At 34.6% G+C, this 18,342-nt stretch overlaps 1 protein-coding gene across 1 annotated transcript; it reads right to left on the reverse strand.

Moving 5' to 3' along the window:
• Nucleotides 1–331: 331 nt before the first annotated feature.
• LOC124542150 (U1 small nuclear ribonucleoprotein 70 kDa) lies at nt 332–11,556 on the reverse strand. The gene is made up of 9 exons (XM_047120086.1): nt 11,215–11,556; nt 10,681–10,863; nt 9,850–9,912; nt 9,558–9,639; nt 5,871–5,972; nt 4,682–4,822; nt 2,797–2,896; nt 1,471–1,658; nt 332–814 (listed from the first exon to the last, which is right to left on the reverse strand). The coding sequence occupies exons 1-9, from the start codon at nt 11,356–11,358 to the stop codon at nt 702–704; spliced, it is 1,116 nt and encodes a 371-aa protein (XP_046976042.1). The 5' UTR covers nt 11,359–11,556; the 3' UTR covers nt 332–701.
• Between the last annotated feature and the right edge of the window lie 6,786 nt (nt 11,557–18,342).

The raw sequence follows: 18,342 nt of genomic DNA on the forward strand, positions 1-18,342 counted from the left end.
TTCGATTAAACAAAACATAGTTTTCGCCGAATGAAATATTTACATATTTATATATTAATCCTGAACGAAATTTGAAAAGAGATCTATCACCAAGAAGGGTTTAATCTAATTGTTATGTGTGTGTATGTGTGACTGTATACATTTATGAATGTGTGAATGCGTGCGTTATTATAGGACGATCAGCTCGGTGTATAGTACGACACAACTTAGATGTAGCATCGGCATATTCAATAAAACCGATTAATGCCCATTTATACAACCAATAGAAACAGCTCCCTAACGCGCCATTCGACGCTATTCGTCGCTATAGATTCTCGAGTCAGTTCAACCCGAGACAGCGAGTGCGTGTAAATCGAAGTGTCAAATTGACGAATATATTAGGTCATATGATATTACAAGTTGTTACGTTTGCGTAAAGATCACATAAGAAATAAATATCGATAATTTGGGATAGCGTACATAATCGTATGTCATCGGTTTTGCGGATTTTGCCGATGCTACATCTAAGTTGTGTCGTACTATATCCATGTCGGCTATTTAAACTAAGTCAAACGTAACACACACGTTACGTAAAACACTACAAAAGTACGGTTGGCAAAACAAGAAAAAAAAATAACGTTAGCAGTTGGACCGATTTCAAGTGGATGTTACCTAGCGCGGCGGGAGAAGCTACCGGGCACTTGTGTTTGTGTGTGCGTAGTCTAATAGTTATAATCGTCCCCGTTGGCGTCTTCAGGATTATATTTATTTTCATCCTCGCTCGGCTCCTGTTTGATCTGGACGTCGAGGGCCGGCAGGCTGAACTCTGGATAATCTGTGAATTGTAATACATACTCGTAAAAAGGGAGGTAAACTCACTTTTTAATCCACAAATATCCGGAAACTAAAAGGCCTGAATCAACTTTACTTATCTAATCAGACCAGAAATAAATCAAAATCCCACCAAAAACATTAAATGTAAAAAAATGCCTAGTCTCTCGACGTAGTTTTTCTATCGTAAAAAGTTTTGAGATCTCATACAAGCCAAGTCCTATTCAAATTATTTTGTAGTTATGAATGAACATTTAGTAATTGTATCAATAGTTTTCTTTATATTATAATTATAGTGACTTGTCAAACGGCTGTTTGAACGGCGAATCGCTTCGACAAAAGATGGTACGGGCGTGCCCGTTTTGCTCGAGACTTGGGCGAGGCACTGCCGTGGCCCCAGATATACTTTATTCAAATAGGCGTTTACAAGCACTTTTGAATCGTCATCTAACAACTATATCAAGTGAAGTATATTTATCACCACTATACGGTTCGGAAAATAGCAAGAAACTCAGTAGATATTCTTTTTCAACATTCAAAATACAGTCATACAATTACAATTATATATGTATGTAAGAACAGATTTTAGTTGTTTCATGAAACCTGCCCCCCCCCCCTTTCTCCTACGAAAATTGCTTGATATAAATGTAGATAACTCACCGTCCTGCGGCTCCTCCTTGATCTTGATGTCCTCGGGTTTGACCTTTGGCTCCTTCCGCTCCTTGTCGCGCCGCCGCCTCTTATCCCGGTCCTTGTCCCGGTCCTTATCCCGCTCCTTGTCCCGGTCCTTGTCACGGTCACGGCGCTCACGGCGGCGCTCCGAACGCGAGCGCGACCGCCGCCGACGTCTGCGGGCACACGCGATTCAATGCAACGAGTTATTTCATATTTAATAGAAATACACTATACACAGAGCCGAGATGGCCCAGTGGTTAGAACACGTGCATCTTAACCGATGATTGCGGGTTCAAACCCAGGCAAGCACCGCTGTTTCATGTGCTTAATTTGTCTTTATAATTCATCTCGTGCTTTGCGGTGAAGGAAAACATCGTGAGGAAACCTGCATGTGACAAATTTCATAGAAATTCTGCCACATGTGTATTCCACCAACCCGCATTGGAGCAGCGTGGTGGAATATGTTCCAAGCCCTCTCCTCAAAAAGGGAGAGGAAGCCTTTAGCCCAGCAGTGGGAAATTTACAGGCTGTTACTTTACTTTTTACTATACACTTCTTAAGATAGGCGCACACATAACAAAAATTCTCCTGAATCAGTTTCATACATTTTGTATGGGCTATCGCACACCGCAGGCTGGCCGCAATGGGCCGCATCTAGCCAGGCGTATTTTCGTTGTATAGTGTTGTTGTTGCAATGCGGCCCGTCTCAGTGTGCGTTAGCAGACTTAACTAGTAGACGGCTGAATGAATTCTGTTCGTGAATTACCAAACAGAAACCGCATCATCAACAAGAACCATCCATCTTCTTGGATTGCCAAAACCTGACTGATTATAAGATATTGGGTTGCGGCCCGATATTCCTGCTATATGCTTTGGCGCAATTTTGGAAAACGATGCGTTGAGGCCCTTCGCTGCTATAGTTTGCGCGAGCCTTTATACTACATTTCTCCTCGAGGAGTCTAACAGTAAAATCAAAATCAAAATAAACTTTATTCAAGTAGGCTTTTACAAGCACTTTTGAATAGTCATTTTACAATTAAGTGAAGCTACCACCGGTTCGGAAAGTAGATTCTACCGAGAAGAACCGGCCAGAAACTCAGTAGTTACTCTTTTTTAACATTTAAAAAATACAACGTCATGTTAATTAAATACAATTATTTCAATTAATGTATCCTGCTTGGAAGTCAACAGGTATTAACTCCACGCTTTTTTATCATCTACAAAATCTTGTATCGAATAGTATGCTTTTTCTACCAATGTATTTTTAACAGTAGGTTCAAAAGTCCTACTACCAAGTTATATATGACTCACCTCTCGGTATCGTCGTCTCGCTTCTCCCTCTCGCGTTCCCGTCTGCGCGAGCGAGACGCGGAACGTCGCCGGGAACGAGATCGACTGCGACGTCGACCGCCTTCAAAGTACATACATAGTTAATACTGACTGCTTTTTGTTAATCAGTGGTTTTGACGCGTTTAGGTAACAGACAGACAGATAGACAGACTTACATAATTGTAATACTTTGTCAAGTGTTGATTATTAAAGGCATTATTATAGCATGTATTTGTTGAAAATCTGTTTATTTGTTGATTGTGTTAGATTTGTTACTGTAATAGTAATATCAGTGTATATAAGGTGGTATAGTATTTCTCGTGAACTGTTAACAAAAATATTAATAAAGAATCAAAAATTACAGGCACAAGGGAAATAACATCTTAGTTCTCAAGGTTGGTGACGCATTGTCGATGTAAGGAATTGTTAATATTTCTTACAGCCAGCTTCTTTGTCTATGGGTGACAGTGACCACTTACCATCAGGTGGCCCAAACGCTCGTTCGCCAACCTATAACATAAAAAAAACCAACGAAGCCTTAATTACGGCATATAAAGCTTGCGTCAGTCAGGATGATGTACTATAGAATGTCAATGTAAAATTGTAAATACCGTTAGATTATAAACTATCTCGCGAGATTGTGAACTGTCTAAAGATTGTGAACAGTAACATACTGTTTATAATTTAACTCATTACTTTTCCATAGATTATAATCTACTCAAGTAAATTTCACTTAAATTATAAAAACTCTAACCTAACGAACTATTGAAATTGTTATTAAAGTTATTAATTTCGGGATTTTTACACGAGTCTCATGAACGAGACATTCGTCGTCGAAATATCGAGCTCCACCGAACAAAAATAAAAAAACATATATATCCCGAAATTAATAACTAATAATAAAAATAACCATTTAAAATCTTATATTGAAATTGTATGTGTTTGCGAGATAGATTATAATCTAAGTTGTAATCATATTCAACGGTTCACAATATTTGGACAGTATATAATGTCACGAGTTAGATTGTAATCTAACGATGTTTTTGTGTATGGTGGTAACATATTGTTGAACGAAATTAAAGTATTGAATTTAAAGTATTGTTTTATGCTGTTGTTATTTTTATTAAATATAATTGTGTTTGTTTGTTAATAGTATTTTTGTGAATAGTAGATCATAATATATATATAGTACGACACAAATTAGATGTAGCATCGGAAAATGCAATGGAATGAAAATAAAACCGATTACTACCGATTTACACGACCAATAGAAATAGCTCCCTATCGCGCCATTCGACGCTATTCGTCGCTATAGATTCACGGGTCAGAAAAAACAATTGTATGTAAATCGACACGCCAAATTGACGTATATATTAAGTCATATGATATTACAATTTATTACGTTTGTGCAAAGATCATATTCGCATGTGAAATAAATATTGATAATTCGGGATAGCGTACTCAATTCGGATGCGGTCGGTTTTACGAATTTTACCGATGCGACATCTAAGTTGACAAATGGACCGAGATGGCCCAGTGGTTAGAACTCGTGCATCTTAACCGATGATTTCGGGTTCAAACCCAGGCAAGCACCACTGTATATATGTGCTTAATTTGTGTTTATAATTCATCTCGTGTTCAGCGGTGAAGGAAAACATCGTGAGGAAACCTGCATGTGTCTAATTTCATTGAAATTCTGACACATGTGCATTCCACCAACACGCATTGGAACAGCGTGGTGGAATATGTTCCAAGCCCTCTCCTAAATGAGAGAGGAGGCCATTAGCCCAGCAGTGGGAAATTTACAGGCTGTTACTTTACTTTACATCTAAGTTGTGTCGTACTATATGTGTGTAGCGGCACTCACGGTCGCGTTCGCGTCGCTCGTCGCGGTCGCGCTCGCGCTGCTCGAGGCGGTAGCGCTCGCGCTCGCGCTCGTTGTCCTCGCGGCCCGAGTGCTTGATGTTGACGTCAGCGCCGCCGCGCCGCGTGCCGCCCAGCCCGCCGCCTGCGCGACACAGCACCATACTTACTTTCTTTCTTTCTTTTTTTTTTTATGGTATAGGTTGGCGGACGAGCATATGGGCCACCTAGACCGCAAGGAACGGTCACATCACCTGCACCAGTTTGTAGGACTTTGTACAGCGGTGGTGAATGGTTATAGTTGTGTTTCGTTTCCATGGATATAATATAGAGGAGTCAATGTAATGTCCGTATTAATGACACCAACAAACTATGCATCACATATTACAGAGTGGGTACAAATTTACGTGTACCCCCTTCTTCCTCACTCTAATCAGCTGATGGACTAGAAATTGTATACATGCAAAGCCAACGGCAACTTGCTCTTTCCAGAACACGGAAATGTACACACTTCCTGCTTCAAGCATTTTTTTATTGTATAGCTAGGCGGACGAGCTTATGGGCCACCTGATGGTAAGTGGTCACCATCACCTATAGACAATGACGCTGTGAGAAATATTAACTATTCCTTACATCGTCACTGCGCCACTAACCTTGGGAACTAAGATGTTATGCCCCTTGTGCCTGTAGTTACACTGGCTCGCTCACCCTTCAAACCGGAACACAACAATACTGAGTACTGTTATTTGGCGGTAGAATAACTGATGAGTGGGTGGTACCGACCCAGACGGGCTCGCACAAAGCCCTACCACCAAGTATTTCTTTCTTTCTATACACTCACATACATGCACAACGAACCAATTCCTACTCTGTATTACATACTAGTTGTCTCCTGAAACTTCGCACGCATTTCATGTGTCTATGTATTTCCTTGAAGTTCAAGTTTTCTTCATATTAAAATCATCAAAATCGGTTCATCGTTTTCGTCGTAAAAACGCGACAGACAGACAAAGTTTCTTTAACATTAACAATATTAATATAGATTCAATAATTGTATATAACCATTTTGACAAAAAGAAAGAGACCCGCTGAGTTTCCTTCACCGGGACTTCTCAGGAAAGAGTGTTACTGTACTGTACCTTTTTCGAACCGGTGGTAGTGTTTATTGGGCTATCAATAACTAAGTATCTCACCGAGTCTCCGAGGCAGCCATCCCTTGACCGTCCTCGCTCGTTCGACGTCGACCAACACCCGCTTCCCGTCGATCTTCTTGCCGTCGGCGTGCTTGTACGCGGCTGGAACACATCGCACGAGACCATGTAACACTCGACCGACTTGCTTCCGAACGAGCGACATTCATTTCATTCGTATTTAGGAATTAGCGACTGCAGAGTGGAGGGGATAAACATTTCAAAACGTCAACAATTCTCGTATATTGAATATTGATTCCATTTTCAAATACTGAAACGTTTTTGAATGTCTTTAAGGCGGAAAGGGGGGGAGGGGTTTGGATTTTATATATCTGTATGTATCTACTTTTTTGAACAAACGTCGCCCGCGCGGAATATTTCTAAACAGTTATGTATAGATCTACATGGACACACGAATACGAGTTAATAATTTAGATCAATTTCAAAATAAATCCATGTAAATCCATAAACATTCAACGTTGCTGATATTGAATGCGAAACGAGCAACATCAAACGTTCTATTTGACAACATTTAAAAAAGTGGAAAGAGTTTTTTTTTTATTCTTTCAACAAAAAAAAAACAATTTCACGACATTTACACATATACCTACTGTGATACCTACCGACCGAGCCGAGACGTGATTTGACATGACTATATACCTACCATCAGCGATCACTTCATATTCCGAATTATATATACTTCTCAAAATATTTTACTTACATATATATACTTTTTAAATCGCAGCGAAGCGACGCGGCGTTAACATTACCATTACCTGGTGCGCTTTACTTACGTTCCTTGCGCATATTTAGAAAAAAAAAAACTTAATATTCCAAATTTAAAAAAAAAAAAACGACTTTAACTTTTATCTGAGAAAATAAATGTCTAAATAAACTTCCATACTTATCTTACGAGTGAAGTTTTATAATCCAACACTTGTCACACTTAAAAAAAGTTATCGCAAAAAAATATAGCAACGTTATTTCCTTTATAACGGTTATTTTTCGTAACGTTATTTCGTTACTCGTTAAAAATTATCATCGTTACTCGTTATGTTAAACATTCATATATCTTAAAATCTCAATAAACTATTTCCGGTATATATTCTTGTATGCTGGTATCGAATCTTACCACATACAAACCTATACTATAACGCCGGTTATCTCGACATTGTGTTGTGTCAATACGGCTGGGTCTGTGGTGTGAATAGAAAAAGCCACTTATTAATCACAGTACATACTATTCAACCGACTTACGTACGTGGGCGCGTTGTCACAAACTGCTCGGAGGGTTTTATACAAAAAATAACGTTATTTTATAATTCGTTACTGGTTATTGTAATATAATTCTAGTAGCGTTAGAGTATACGAAATAATATTTGTTTCTTATTTAAATATACCTAAGTTATATGTTCGATATTTATAGAATACGTTAGTTGAGTTTTTAAAACGTCATAAATTTTATTTTATTTGGCGAGAATATTTTCCTGATGCACACACAATTAAAAATCTGCTGTTAGCCGAGTGAGTGGTACCATTATATAAACATATAAGACTACAATGAACTCAACTTTGTTTTGCAGACTGTACCCTATCCAAACCACTTTATTGAAATAAAAATAACAAATATTATTTACTGTTAAAATAAAACATGTGAATTTTAATTAAAAAAAAAAAAAAAAAACCATCCAAGCAGTTTATGTAAACCTAACTTTGTTAAAAAAATATACTGTATAAAAAATATGTCATAATATATTTAGATAGTTAAATCCGAATTCAAACTGCTGGAAAGACTGTTATCTCCCTTCGCCCCTTTGAAATGTCTAATTAGTTTTTAATTCACAAAGCGGCCTTGGGGTAGTCGAAGATGCTTCCAATCACGAGCACAAATTTCAACGACAACTTAAAGTTAAAAAAAGCGAATGTAGTTACTTTCGTTTTATATTATACAAGCGACCCGCCAAATATACTACAGAATTTGTTTGTATACGACATCACATTAGAAACTTCTAAAATTGTCAACGTTTCTTTAGTATACAATATACTAAAGAAACGTTCTTTAGTATATTGTACATGTATTATATACAAAAACCTTCCTCTCGAAATCCGTTGGATAATTTTAAAGATCTAAGCATACATAGGTACAGACAGCGGTAAGCGACTATGTTTTATACTGTGTAATAATAATAATATATGAAAAAAAAAACAGAATCATTAATATAGATTTAAAAACTTTGGCTTTAAAACAATAACAAAAAATTAGTTTATATAAAATCGAATACAGTAAAAAGAGAAACCTGAGTTACTCCCTATTATATCAGTTATCTGCCCGTAAAAGTCCTGTCAAAATCGGTCCAACCGTTGCAGAGATTAGTCAGAACAAACAGAAAGACAGGCCGATAAAAAATTTAATGTTTGTTAAATATTGACAGAGATAGATTCTAGTCTGGAATAGCACATGTAGCACATAGTGTAGCTTTTATCGCTAATATCTACAACAACCCTCCTATATATAATGTTTACATAATGACAGACAACAGTAAGCGACTATGTAATGATTATAATGAAGTTTCCAAACCCAGGGGCGGTTTGTTAACTATATGTCTCTCAAGTATATTATTTTAAAAAAAATGTAACAGATTACTACATCCTAATGAGTCCAATATTGAGGATATTGGACACAATAAGTAAGAGTGCAATACATTGATCTTAGCATAGCTAAGACATCTGTATGTTAAGCTACGTTTAGCTTAACGACTTATGTGTATATGTCACCGTAAGATTACAATATTCGTTAGATAACAATCTATCTCGTCAGAACAATTTCGATAGTTCATAATGTTACAGTTAGTATATATAACTTAATGTTCAATCCCTTCCCGAGATGATAAAAGAAGCGTGGATTTTGTATTTTTTTCACACAGGATATATAAAGATTTTACTGTATATTGTAATTAAAATCGTGGACAAGAATAACTACCGATACTATACCGATAATATGACGATACAAAATTACTTGTAAGAAAATCCCTCTCTAAAGAACTAAATACAAATCAAACGGAACGAACAAAGCTAAATTTATATAAATTAACGTTAATATATTAATTTAAATAATTGTATTGAACTAACATGACATGACATGTATTTTTTTTAAATGTTGAAAAAGAGTAACTACTGAGTTTCTTGCCGGTTCTTCTCGGTAGAATCTAATTTTCCCGAACCGGTGGTAGCTTCACTTGATTGTAAAATGACGATTCAAAAGTGCTTGTAAAAGCCCATTTGAATAAAGTTTATTTTGATTTAGATTTAATAAATTGAATGGTATTATAACTTTTCACATACATCGAACATATTTGTATTTATATTCGAACTGCCGGGGAGCCGGGGGAGAATTCTTCGTTATAAATATCTAAATATATTACGACTCGACATATTTATGATGGAGACTCACAAATATGAACAATATCAATTGATAGAGATCAACAAAGAAGTATCGCTGGTAGTTATTCAATCGTCAATTATTCAACCAATCAATTTGAATACTTCCATATACATAGTCAGGGGTACAGAAGGACATAACTAACCTCTACCGATACCCGAGTGGAATCTAGTACATAAAAATAGTTAAAATACCAACGATATTTCTTCTCTTGTTATGTTTGCGAGTTAAATATTAACCGATCAACTTACAGTGCATGTCTCTCTCATGTTCATACTCAATGAAAGCATATCCTCTCGGTTTTCCATTGTCTTTATTATATATCATATGAATCTGGAACAAAATAGGGGAATTTCAAAAGTTGGTCCTTCAAGCCGGATATCTGTCATGGCGTTTACTGTTAATCTTAAACTAGTCAATTAATGAATTATAAGACACTATAAAACCACTTGATTGTTTCACAGTTTAAATTCTAATAGGGCCAAGTGACTGACTTTTTATAAATAAATGTACAGAGATAATGACTGATAAATTGATACATACTTTCTTTATTACTCCGTAACCTTCAAACTCTCTCCGAAGCTTGGATTCGGATGTGTCATAGTTCTGTAAATAAAAAAAAACATTAAAGACTTATAGTTCAAGTTTTAGAGAAGATAAATTGGCTTTAATCTCAATAACTATCGCTGACTTTTCAGATACCCCTAACATTGTCAACACATCACCTGACTTAGTAATTAAGATGTTATATCTATCTATACAGATATAAAAAAGCTAAAAGCTCAATTTACTACCATTATAAATGCGAAAGTAACTCAGGTATGCCTGTCTCTTGCTTTTTCACGACCAAACCACAGACTAAATTTGATAAAATGTGATTGGAAGCGAGCTTGATCCTAAGGTACAACACTAGTAGTATTAGTAATTAGTGATATTCTTTTATAACCTCTACATAGATAACATGTCTTGTTAAGGAAATCAGGGCGAAAGAGATAACATGTAATGTATACTAATATTATTTGGTAAAAGTTGTTTATTTATATGTTGGGAGTAATCCTCGGCACTATAACATAGTAAGACATACATGGAAGCAAATACATTTATTATTATTCAATGATCCAACCAGAGTGATAGTTGGCGAATGGAATCAGTTAGGAAGAGGACAATGTCAATAGCTCTCTAAATTAAAGGATGTTTAGAAAAAAATCTTTTCAAATCAATGACACTGCTTCAATGCCTGATTGAAGAGAATTTCTTATAAACAAATAATACATACAAACTTGTTACACTGGGTAAGTGAAAGATCTAAGTATACATAAGGACAGACGATTATTATAAGGGACTTTGTTTTATACTATGTAGTGATATACTTACTATCCTAGCAACAAACAAAGTCTTGAATGGATCGCCTGTGGCTGGTGTGTTGGTTGTGGGATCCCATAATGCTATTTCTTGCTCCAATTTGTAAGCCGTCTGCTCAGCACGCTCCCGTCTTCGTCTTTCAAGTCTCTCTTCTCTTGTCTCCACTCGTGTAGGTGGAGGTGTTTCAGACGGGTGCTATGGTAACAATACATAGTTTTTTTTATTACAACTTATAAATTTACTTGCAATATTCTACTTTTCATGTAAGCAATAATACTTTTAAATTAGTAATTATCATCAATAAAATAATTAAGTTTTTGACACTCATGCATGCAAGCGAGCATAATTCAGACTCGTCGTTAACTTTTAAAAGGATCAGTATGAATGCACTATTTATGTATCCATACACAATATTTTGAATCTTTAATCGAGATTTTTAATAAATATTTAGTAATAGTGTAATTTTTGACGTACTATTCGACATTTATTTATTCAAAAATCGATTATACGGCATAATGAACTTATCGGCACGGCATTTTAACTAACCTCGAAAATATGGAGAAAAGCGCCGACTCCATCGTAGCCTTTTTGTTTCTTCTCATGGGGAAGTTTTGCAGCTGGCGGCAGATAGGGAATTGGATCCCGTGCCGCAAATAGAGCAAGAAGATTTGGTGGAAGAAACTGCGTCATCGCCACGCCATATAATTATCATAAATACATTTATTAAATAACTTTCACTATACCATCCACTAACACACACAAATGTTCTCCGATCTCTTCACAACGCTTAATTAAGTAAACGAGTCCTTTTTAATTTATATAAATTCTTCAATGTCACACACAAATATAGTATTCTGCTTGTCACAATGTGAACGCCAACGCCATTTTTAATTTTTTAGTTTGACGATTGCGACGCCATATTGTTATTTGTAGCGTTGTATTTTTAATCGTTTTTGCTATGGTTTCTTGCTTTTTGAGTCATACCATAACTTATATTATTATATTAAATAATTATAAACTGCTACACGTTTTATAAGTATTTCAGTACACAGAAGGACTAAGTTTTGAAGTAGGAGCGAAATACCTAATTAAAAATACTCATAGTCATTTCTAAACAGATGATGTAAAATTATGACTTTCAAAATTTAAAATCATTAAGCCCATTGAAAAAATAAGGAATAAGGAATAGCACAGCAACCAAAACACAATATTAAAGGTTGAATACATGCAGCTTATGTTTGCACGAAGCATGAGTGTCAAAAACATAACAGAATTGTTATTAGCATGCCCTGCGATTGGCTGGCTATATGAAATAAGAAACAAATTCCCATAGGCGACGAAAAATTTATTCTTATTCCTTATTTTTGAGTTATGAATTGATTAACGGTGCTGCCATCGCTGGATTCCGCTATTCCTTAATCCTTGTTTGTTATTCCTTATCTCTTATACCTCTGTACTCTTAGGAAGCCCTTACTATACTGAAGTTTAATTTTCAAAGAACTTTTGATTAACTTGTTGCTATTAAAAATTTGCTTCATAACAAAAGGAAATACATAAAATGTTATTTATAGTTCTAAAGTTTTTAAATGCATTTGTTATATAAAAGATTATTAAATACGGAATCTACGGTACTAAGTTGTAAAACCTAGCCAATTTAAATAAAATAATGTTTTGTATGCATTTTGTCAATTATTGAGAATGTCATCTTCATCTAAAGCTTGGGTATGAACCAAAAATTAAAATTCACGTACATTACTGGACCAAATAAGGTTTTTCATGAAGCATGTTGTTTCAAAAAAGTATTCAGCCCATTTAACCATTTATGAAATATAATCTAAGACAGGTTACGAGGAAACGTTTGTCATAAATAAGATAAAATAAAAATAGCAAAATATATATTTAAAATAAAACAAAGACATTACTTTTAAAACGAATACAAAAAAATTGTTTAAAAATCAAGTAATACATGAAAGATCAACCATATTCTCGAAATAATAGAATAGTTATGGTCACCAATAATCCGAGAACTGTTATTGTAATACCAAAGATAACAATGCAACGAAAATTTCGCCCGAGGCATGTGTTTTCGCCGTGTAAGGGACCATTCACCCTTAGAGCGTTAAATGCCGCCGGTCCTTGGGCTTTCTTTTTGATACTCATCTTCTTGTGTGCTGAAATGATAAATATATTTATCAAACTAGTTTTCTAGATCATGTATACAGGATTATAGGTAATTTGGCGAATTCCCGTTGGTAGGTGAAAGGGGTTACTATTTGCAATAATTTCAGCACAAAGCTATGATTGGATTGACGACCTCCATGGTCGAGTGGCGTGTACACCGGTTTTCATGGGTATACCATGAGGTCCCGGGTTCGATTCCGATGGATGGAGATTATCATAAGTTTTCTATGTCATCTTGGGTCTAGGTGTTTGTGGTACCATCATTACTTCTGACTTTCCATAACACAAGTGCTTTAGCTATTTACAGTGGGATCAAAGTAATGTATATGATGTTGTCTCGTATTTATTAAAATAAAACTGATTTTCAAAAATGAAATTGAATATATTATATAAAGAGAAGTACATCGGCAATACCTTCGACTACATTGGAAGTCTAGGCCTCTACGAATGACCAATAGCACTTGTGTGTCAGAATACGGAATTTAATGAACCTCGTAAAATATAATTACTTTAACTTACATGCTTCTGTACTTGAAGTAAAAATTTAACGATCAGCACAGTGAACGCCAGCGCCGTACCGCTCAGTCCGATTATAACAAGCCATGTGACGCCATCTTTTATATGAATGGACCGAATTCCTTCTAATACTTCTGTTTGTGTACTCCTTACTACATCTATTTAACAAATAAAATGTTTATCTTCAATTAAGCTAAATTAAAGAGTCTATAGCATTGTTCAAATTCATAAGTCACATTTGATTAGTTTATTTATAGATTAGATATATATTAGAATTCATGTAATTAGGTTACGATGGGGCTGGCATGTACATTAGTATAAAAGTCCCTAAATAAAATGAAAAAAAAAAAAAAAAAAATTAAGCTAAATACTTGGTAGTAGCTTTGTACAAGCCCGCCTAAGTATGTATGGCGCACACAAATATTGAACTGCCAAACAGAAAAACTTGTACCCTGGTTTAAAGGCTGAGTGAGCCAGTGTAACTTTACTTGTGTAGCACGAGGGACATAACATTAGTGACGTATTGATGATGTAAGCACTTCCAAGCACAAATGTTTATAGGAGGTAGTGACCGTTAATGACCAATTGGCACTTCCATCCTCCTACCCATTATTATTATTTTTTAATTTTGCTTTTATTTGTACCAAAGGAGCACAGATTATTTCGCCAATGTCACGTGCGATGAAATCCTCCTACCTATATATTATATTTAAAAAGGTTTTAACAAACACTGTCATGTGAATCAAATATGACATTTCATTTATCACTTATTTCAGTAATATGCCCTTTGGACTGATTTCTGTCAGTTCCGGAGAATATATTTAAATATCAAGCACTATAAAGCACAAAAAAGTGTGTACTTGCATTGTTTTTTGTATGCTATGCTAATTAGAATGGGTTCACCAAAGCACAGCAATACGAACTTTCCGAGGTTTTATAAAAAACAAAATACCGGCCTGCATTGCAAATTTATTGAAAGGAATCTAATTAAAATATTAATATATGAATAAGTTCGTAGGTACTTACAAATTTTATTACTGGTTGCATTTGGAATTGCTCTAAAAACGAAAACAAAAAAAAGCATATTAGAAGTGTTTTTTAAATTCTTATTTAGTAAAAAAATAATAATACCTGTCTAGCTTAGTAATAATTGTGCATATTGAATACAAGATTTTAGTATAAATATATACTGAACCTTACGTAACCCTAATTTATGTTAACTGTATTACCATTTGAAATGAACTATTTTTTTTAGAACAGTGCTAAATTAACACGAGTCCATAGCTGTTTAATGAACAGTCCATAGATAATAATTACTCTTAAATGCGGCAAAATGAGATCAGTTTTAAATATCGTTATGAAATTACACTGTCAGCACTAAATACAAATACCTAGTTAATTAGTTATGTTAAAAATATAAGTAACTGTCTTTCGTTGGCGAAAAGCGAAGCTATATAAATAACAACATTATATACTAAAACCTTCGAAACATGTTTAATCTTTGCTAGAAGTTAAGTCTCTTCGTTTTGTAGTTTTTAAGGTAAGACAGTCCAAAAAGCGACTCATTTATAGTTGTTGAAAAATACCTGTTAAATGTTTTGCTCACAATATACGCAGATAATGTAAATTTAAACAGGAAACGTACTTGTTGTCGGTATTTACACTGTCTATCATTAATTTAACTTTGAATTTGGTAAAGCTATGTTCGTTGTCAACAGCTTTTTACGTTTGCTCCAAATTATAAATAAGCAATGACAATGTCATTTAATTTCTTACAAAATGTAATGCAACCTCCTTTGTCACTGAAATACCGTACTTAATATGATTTTTGTCTTTTACTTATTACGAAGAATTTTTAAAATGTTTTCGAAGGCATTGTAATGAATACTGCATTAATCCTTATCCAATAAAGTAATTTAAATACTTTGTGCATTTCATATAGATTTAAATTAATAAACAGCGGTTTGTATTTCGCCAAATGACAAAAAGCTATGCATTTTATATATAACGTAGTATGCGTGCGACGCCATGCCAAGCGGGTCGGGTAATAATTAAAATATCCGTTTAAAATTAAAATAAAACCATAGACTAGGTAAATAGAATAATATTTATTATGCATTTACACATACAACAAGCTTAGAGTACAATATCAACACAGTTCCAATGGTGGAGATGGTGATCTTTATTAAAAATAACAAACCTCGAAATAAATCAACACACTATTTGGTTATTAGAGATGTATCCATCAAAACTTTAAAAAAAGATTACGAAACTACTGAAAAGTTTGGACTTCACAGCAGATAGAAATAGAAAAAAGTTTTATTTGAGTCAAACAGGCTTTTTTCAGGCTTTAAATTATAATATTAATCAGCTTAGATGTAATTGATATGTTTAATGGTAACAAAACGTATTAATATGCAACCAAGATAAAAAAAACTATAAAATTAAAATGTGAACACATAAATGCTTACATTAATAAAAAAAATCAACAAATAAAATATTTTCCTTGAAAATATTTCAAAACTGGCAAAACAATGTCTTTTAAATAGCAACACTATTATACAATACAACATATTGCCGGCTTAAAAGCTACATCTTTTATGTAACAATAAAACTAAAAAGTAGAACATTTATGCCTTAAATCCTTATAACATTTATACAGCATTGTTAAATTATACATAACTCTCTCTTGTTATGCTACAGTCACACCTGTGGTTATACTTCTGAAGCAAATGTGGCAGAGGCATTACATTTCAACAACATACACAAGATTTCTTAAACTATTAAACAAAATCTCCAAGTATAGGCAAGACAATAATTATTATGCAAAATATGTATTCAATATTTTGTAAATATATTAAAACTCCACATTCTTCGTTCGTATTATTACATTTCATTCATAGTGTGAAAGCAGCTTATCAATTCTATCGTAGACTACTCTGAGTGAGCCAGTGGTATTATACGCCTAGTAAAAATATTAGACCTCATACTTGGCAGTTAACAGTGTAAGAAGATTTTAAATTAACATGGTTATTTTTATTATTAAAGTTATTAATTTCGGGATATTTACCGTGTTTTTTATTGTTCAGTCTTGTGAACAAGACATTCGTAGACAATGTCGAAATATCGAGCTCCACCGAACAAAAATAAAAAACATGGTAAATATCCCGAAATTAATAACTTTAATAGTGTCAGAAGAAGTGTTTATTAATAAAAAGATTTAAGAGTGTATCTGTCAGAGTGTTCTTTATTTGATCGAGGCACTTGGTCTCTTGGACTTGGGTCAGCACCAGCGCCAGACGTGCGTGCTGACTGAATTACTAAAATCAACATACCCTAGAATAAGCTAGCTAGCTACCATTTGAATCCACGACATATATGTATGTGTCATTACACAGTATGAAACAAAGTCGCTTACCACTGTCCCTATATTTTGATGCGGTTTTTTAAATAGATAGAGTGATTCAAGGAAGCTAGAGAGGAAGATATGTTCGCTAGTTTTATATAACATATAAAAGCTACTAAAGGCACTCTTTGGACATTATTATTATTGATACATATATAAACTAGTGAGAAACATATGACATTTTATTCAAATGACAGGAATAAAGTTAAACAAACCTTAACTTACATATTACAGGCAAATCACTAACGACTCATCTATATAACGCACAAACAGTTCTTTATTAATATATGTTTATTTATAATACAGTACTATACTACTTATAGCCTGTTCCGATCGAAGCAGGAAAAATGATAAACAAACCGTAGATTTATGTACTTCAAGCGATTTGCTCAGAAATATTATGCACCACTAAGAATTTATCATTACATAGTATACTTGCCCTTGGTAGGGCTTCGTGCAAGCTCGCCTGGGTAGGTACCACCCCCTCATCAGATATTCTACCGCCAAACAACAGTACGCAGTATTCTTGTGTTCCGGTTTGAAGGGTGAGTGAGCCAGTGTAACTACAGGCACAAGGGACATAGAATCTTAGTTCCCGAGGTTGGTGGCGCATTGACGATGTAAGGAATAGTTAATATTTCTTACAGCGTCATTGTCTATGGGTGATGATGGTGACCACTTACGATCAGGTAGCCCATATGCTCGTCCGCCAACCTATACCATAAAAAAATACTAGTGACCCACCCCAGCTTCGCACGGGTGCAATGCTGATACTATTTATACCAACTTTAATTTTATATACGAAATTCCGATAAATTTCGTCAACGTTTAAATCGCCATTTTTTTAGTCTCGACCAATGATATCGCGTGAATTTGCTGCCATATGTTTATTTATTTATTTAAACACTTTATTGTACACCACAAATTAAACAGATAAGTAAGAACACATAAAAAAAAAATAGATGGTACAACCGGCGGTCTTATCGCTTTAAAGCGATTTCTTCCAGACAACCGAGGTGATATGGAGTAGTAGCCAACAGAGAAATGGTAGGTGGTGTAAAATAGACTACATGCATAGATACAAATAATATAATACATAAATAAACTACTACATACATATAGCTAGGTACATAAATGCATTTATACATACATATATACATAGAGTCATACATAAAAACATATAAATATACAGATATATACAAATAACAAACGGTATCTAGTCGCCATTCAGTGTGAGAGTGTAAGGTAATAATTAATAACTTTAGTTTTAAATAATGTTAAAGAGGTTGCAGATTTGATATTAAGCGGGAGGGCATTCCACAATCGAGTAGCCTCAGCCGTAAAAGATTTTTTGGAAAAAATTGTTTTCTGCACAGGTGGATTTAAAAGTAAATTTTCAGATGAACGTAAGTTCATGTTGTGTCCGTCAATAACATTGCGAGAATTCAAAAATTTAAATTTTTCTTTCAAATAAATAGGTGAGTGAGGATTGAATAACACACAGTACAGAAGACAAACAATATGTAGATTCCGGCGAAAACGAATAGGTAACCACTTGAGCTGAGTACGAA

The sequence above is a fragment of the Vanessa cardui genome, chromosome 30 (assembly GCF_905220365.1).
Source record: "Vanessa cardui chromosome 30, ilVanCard2.1, whole genome shotgun sequence".
NCBI classification, from domain to species: domain Eukaryota; kingdom Metazoa; phylum Arthropoda; class Insecta; order Lepidoptera; family Nymphalidae; genus Vanessa; species Vanessa cardui.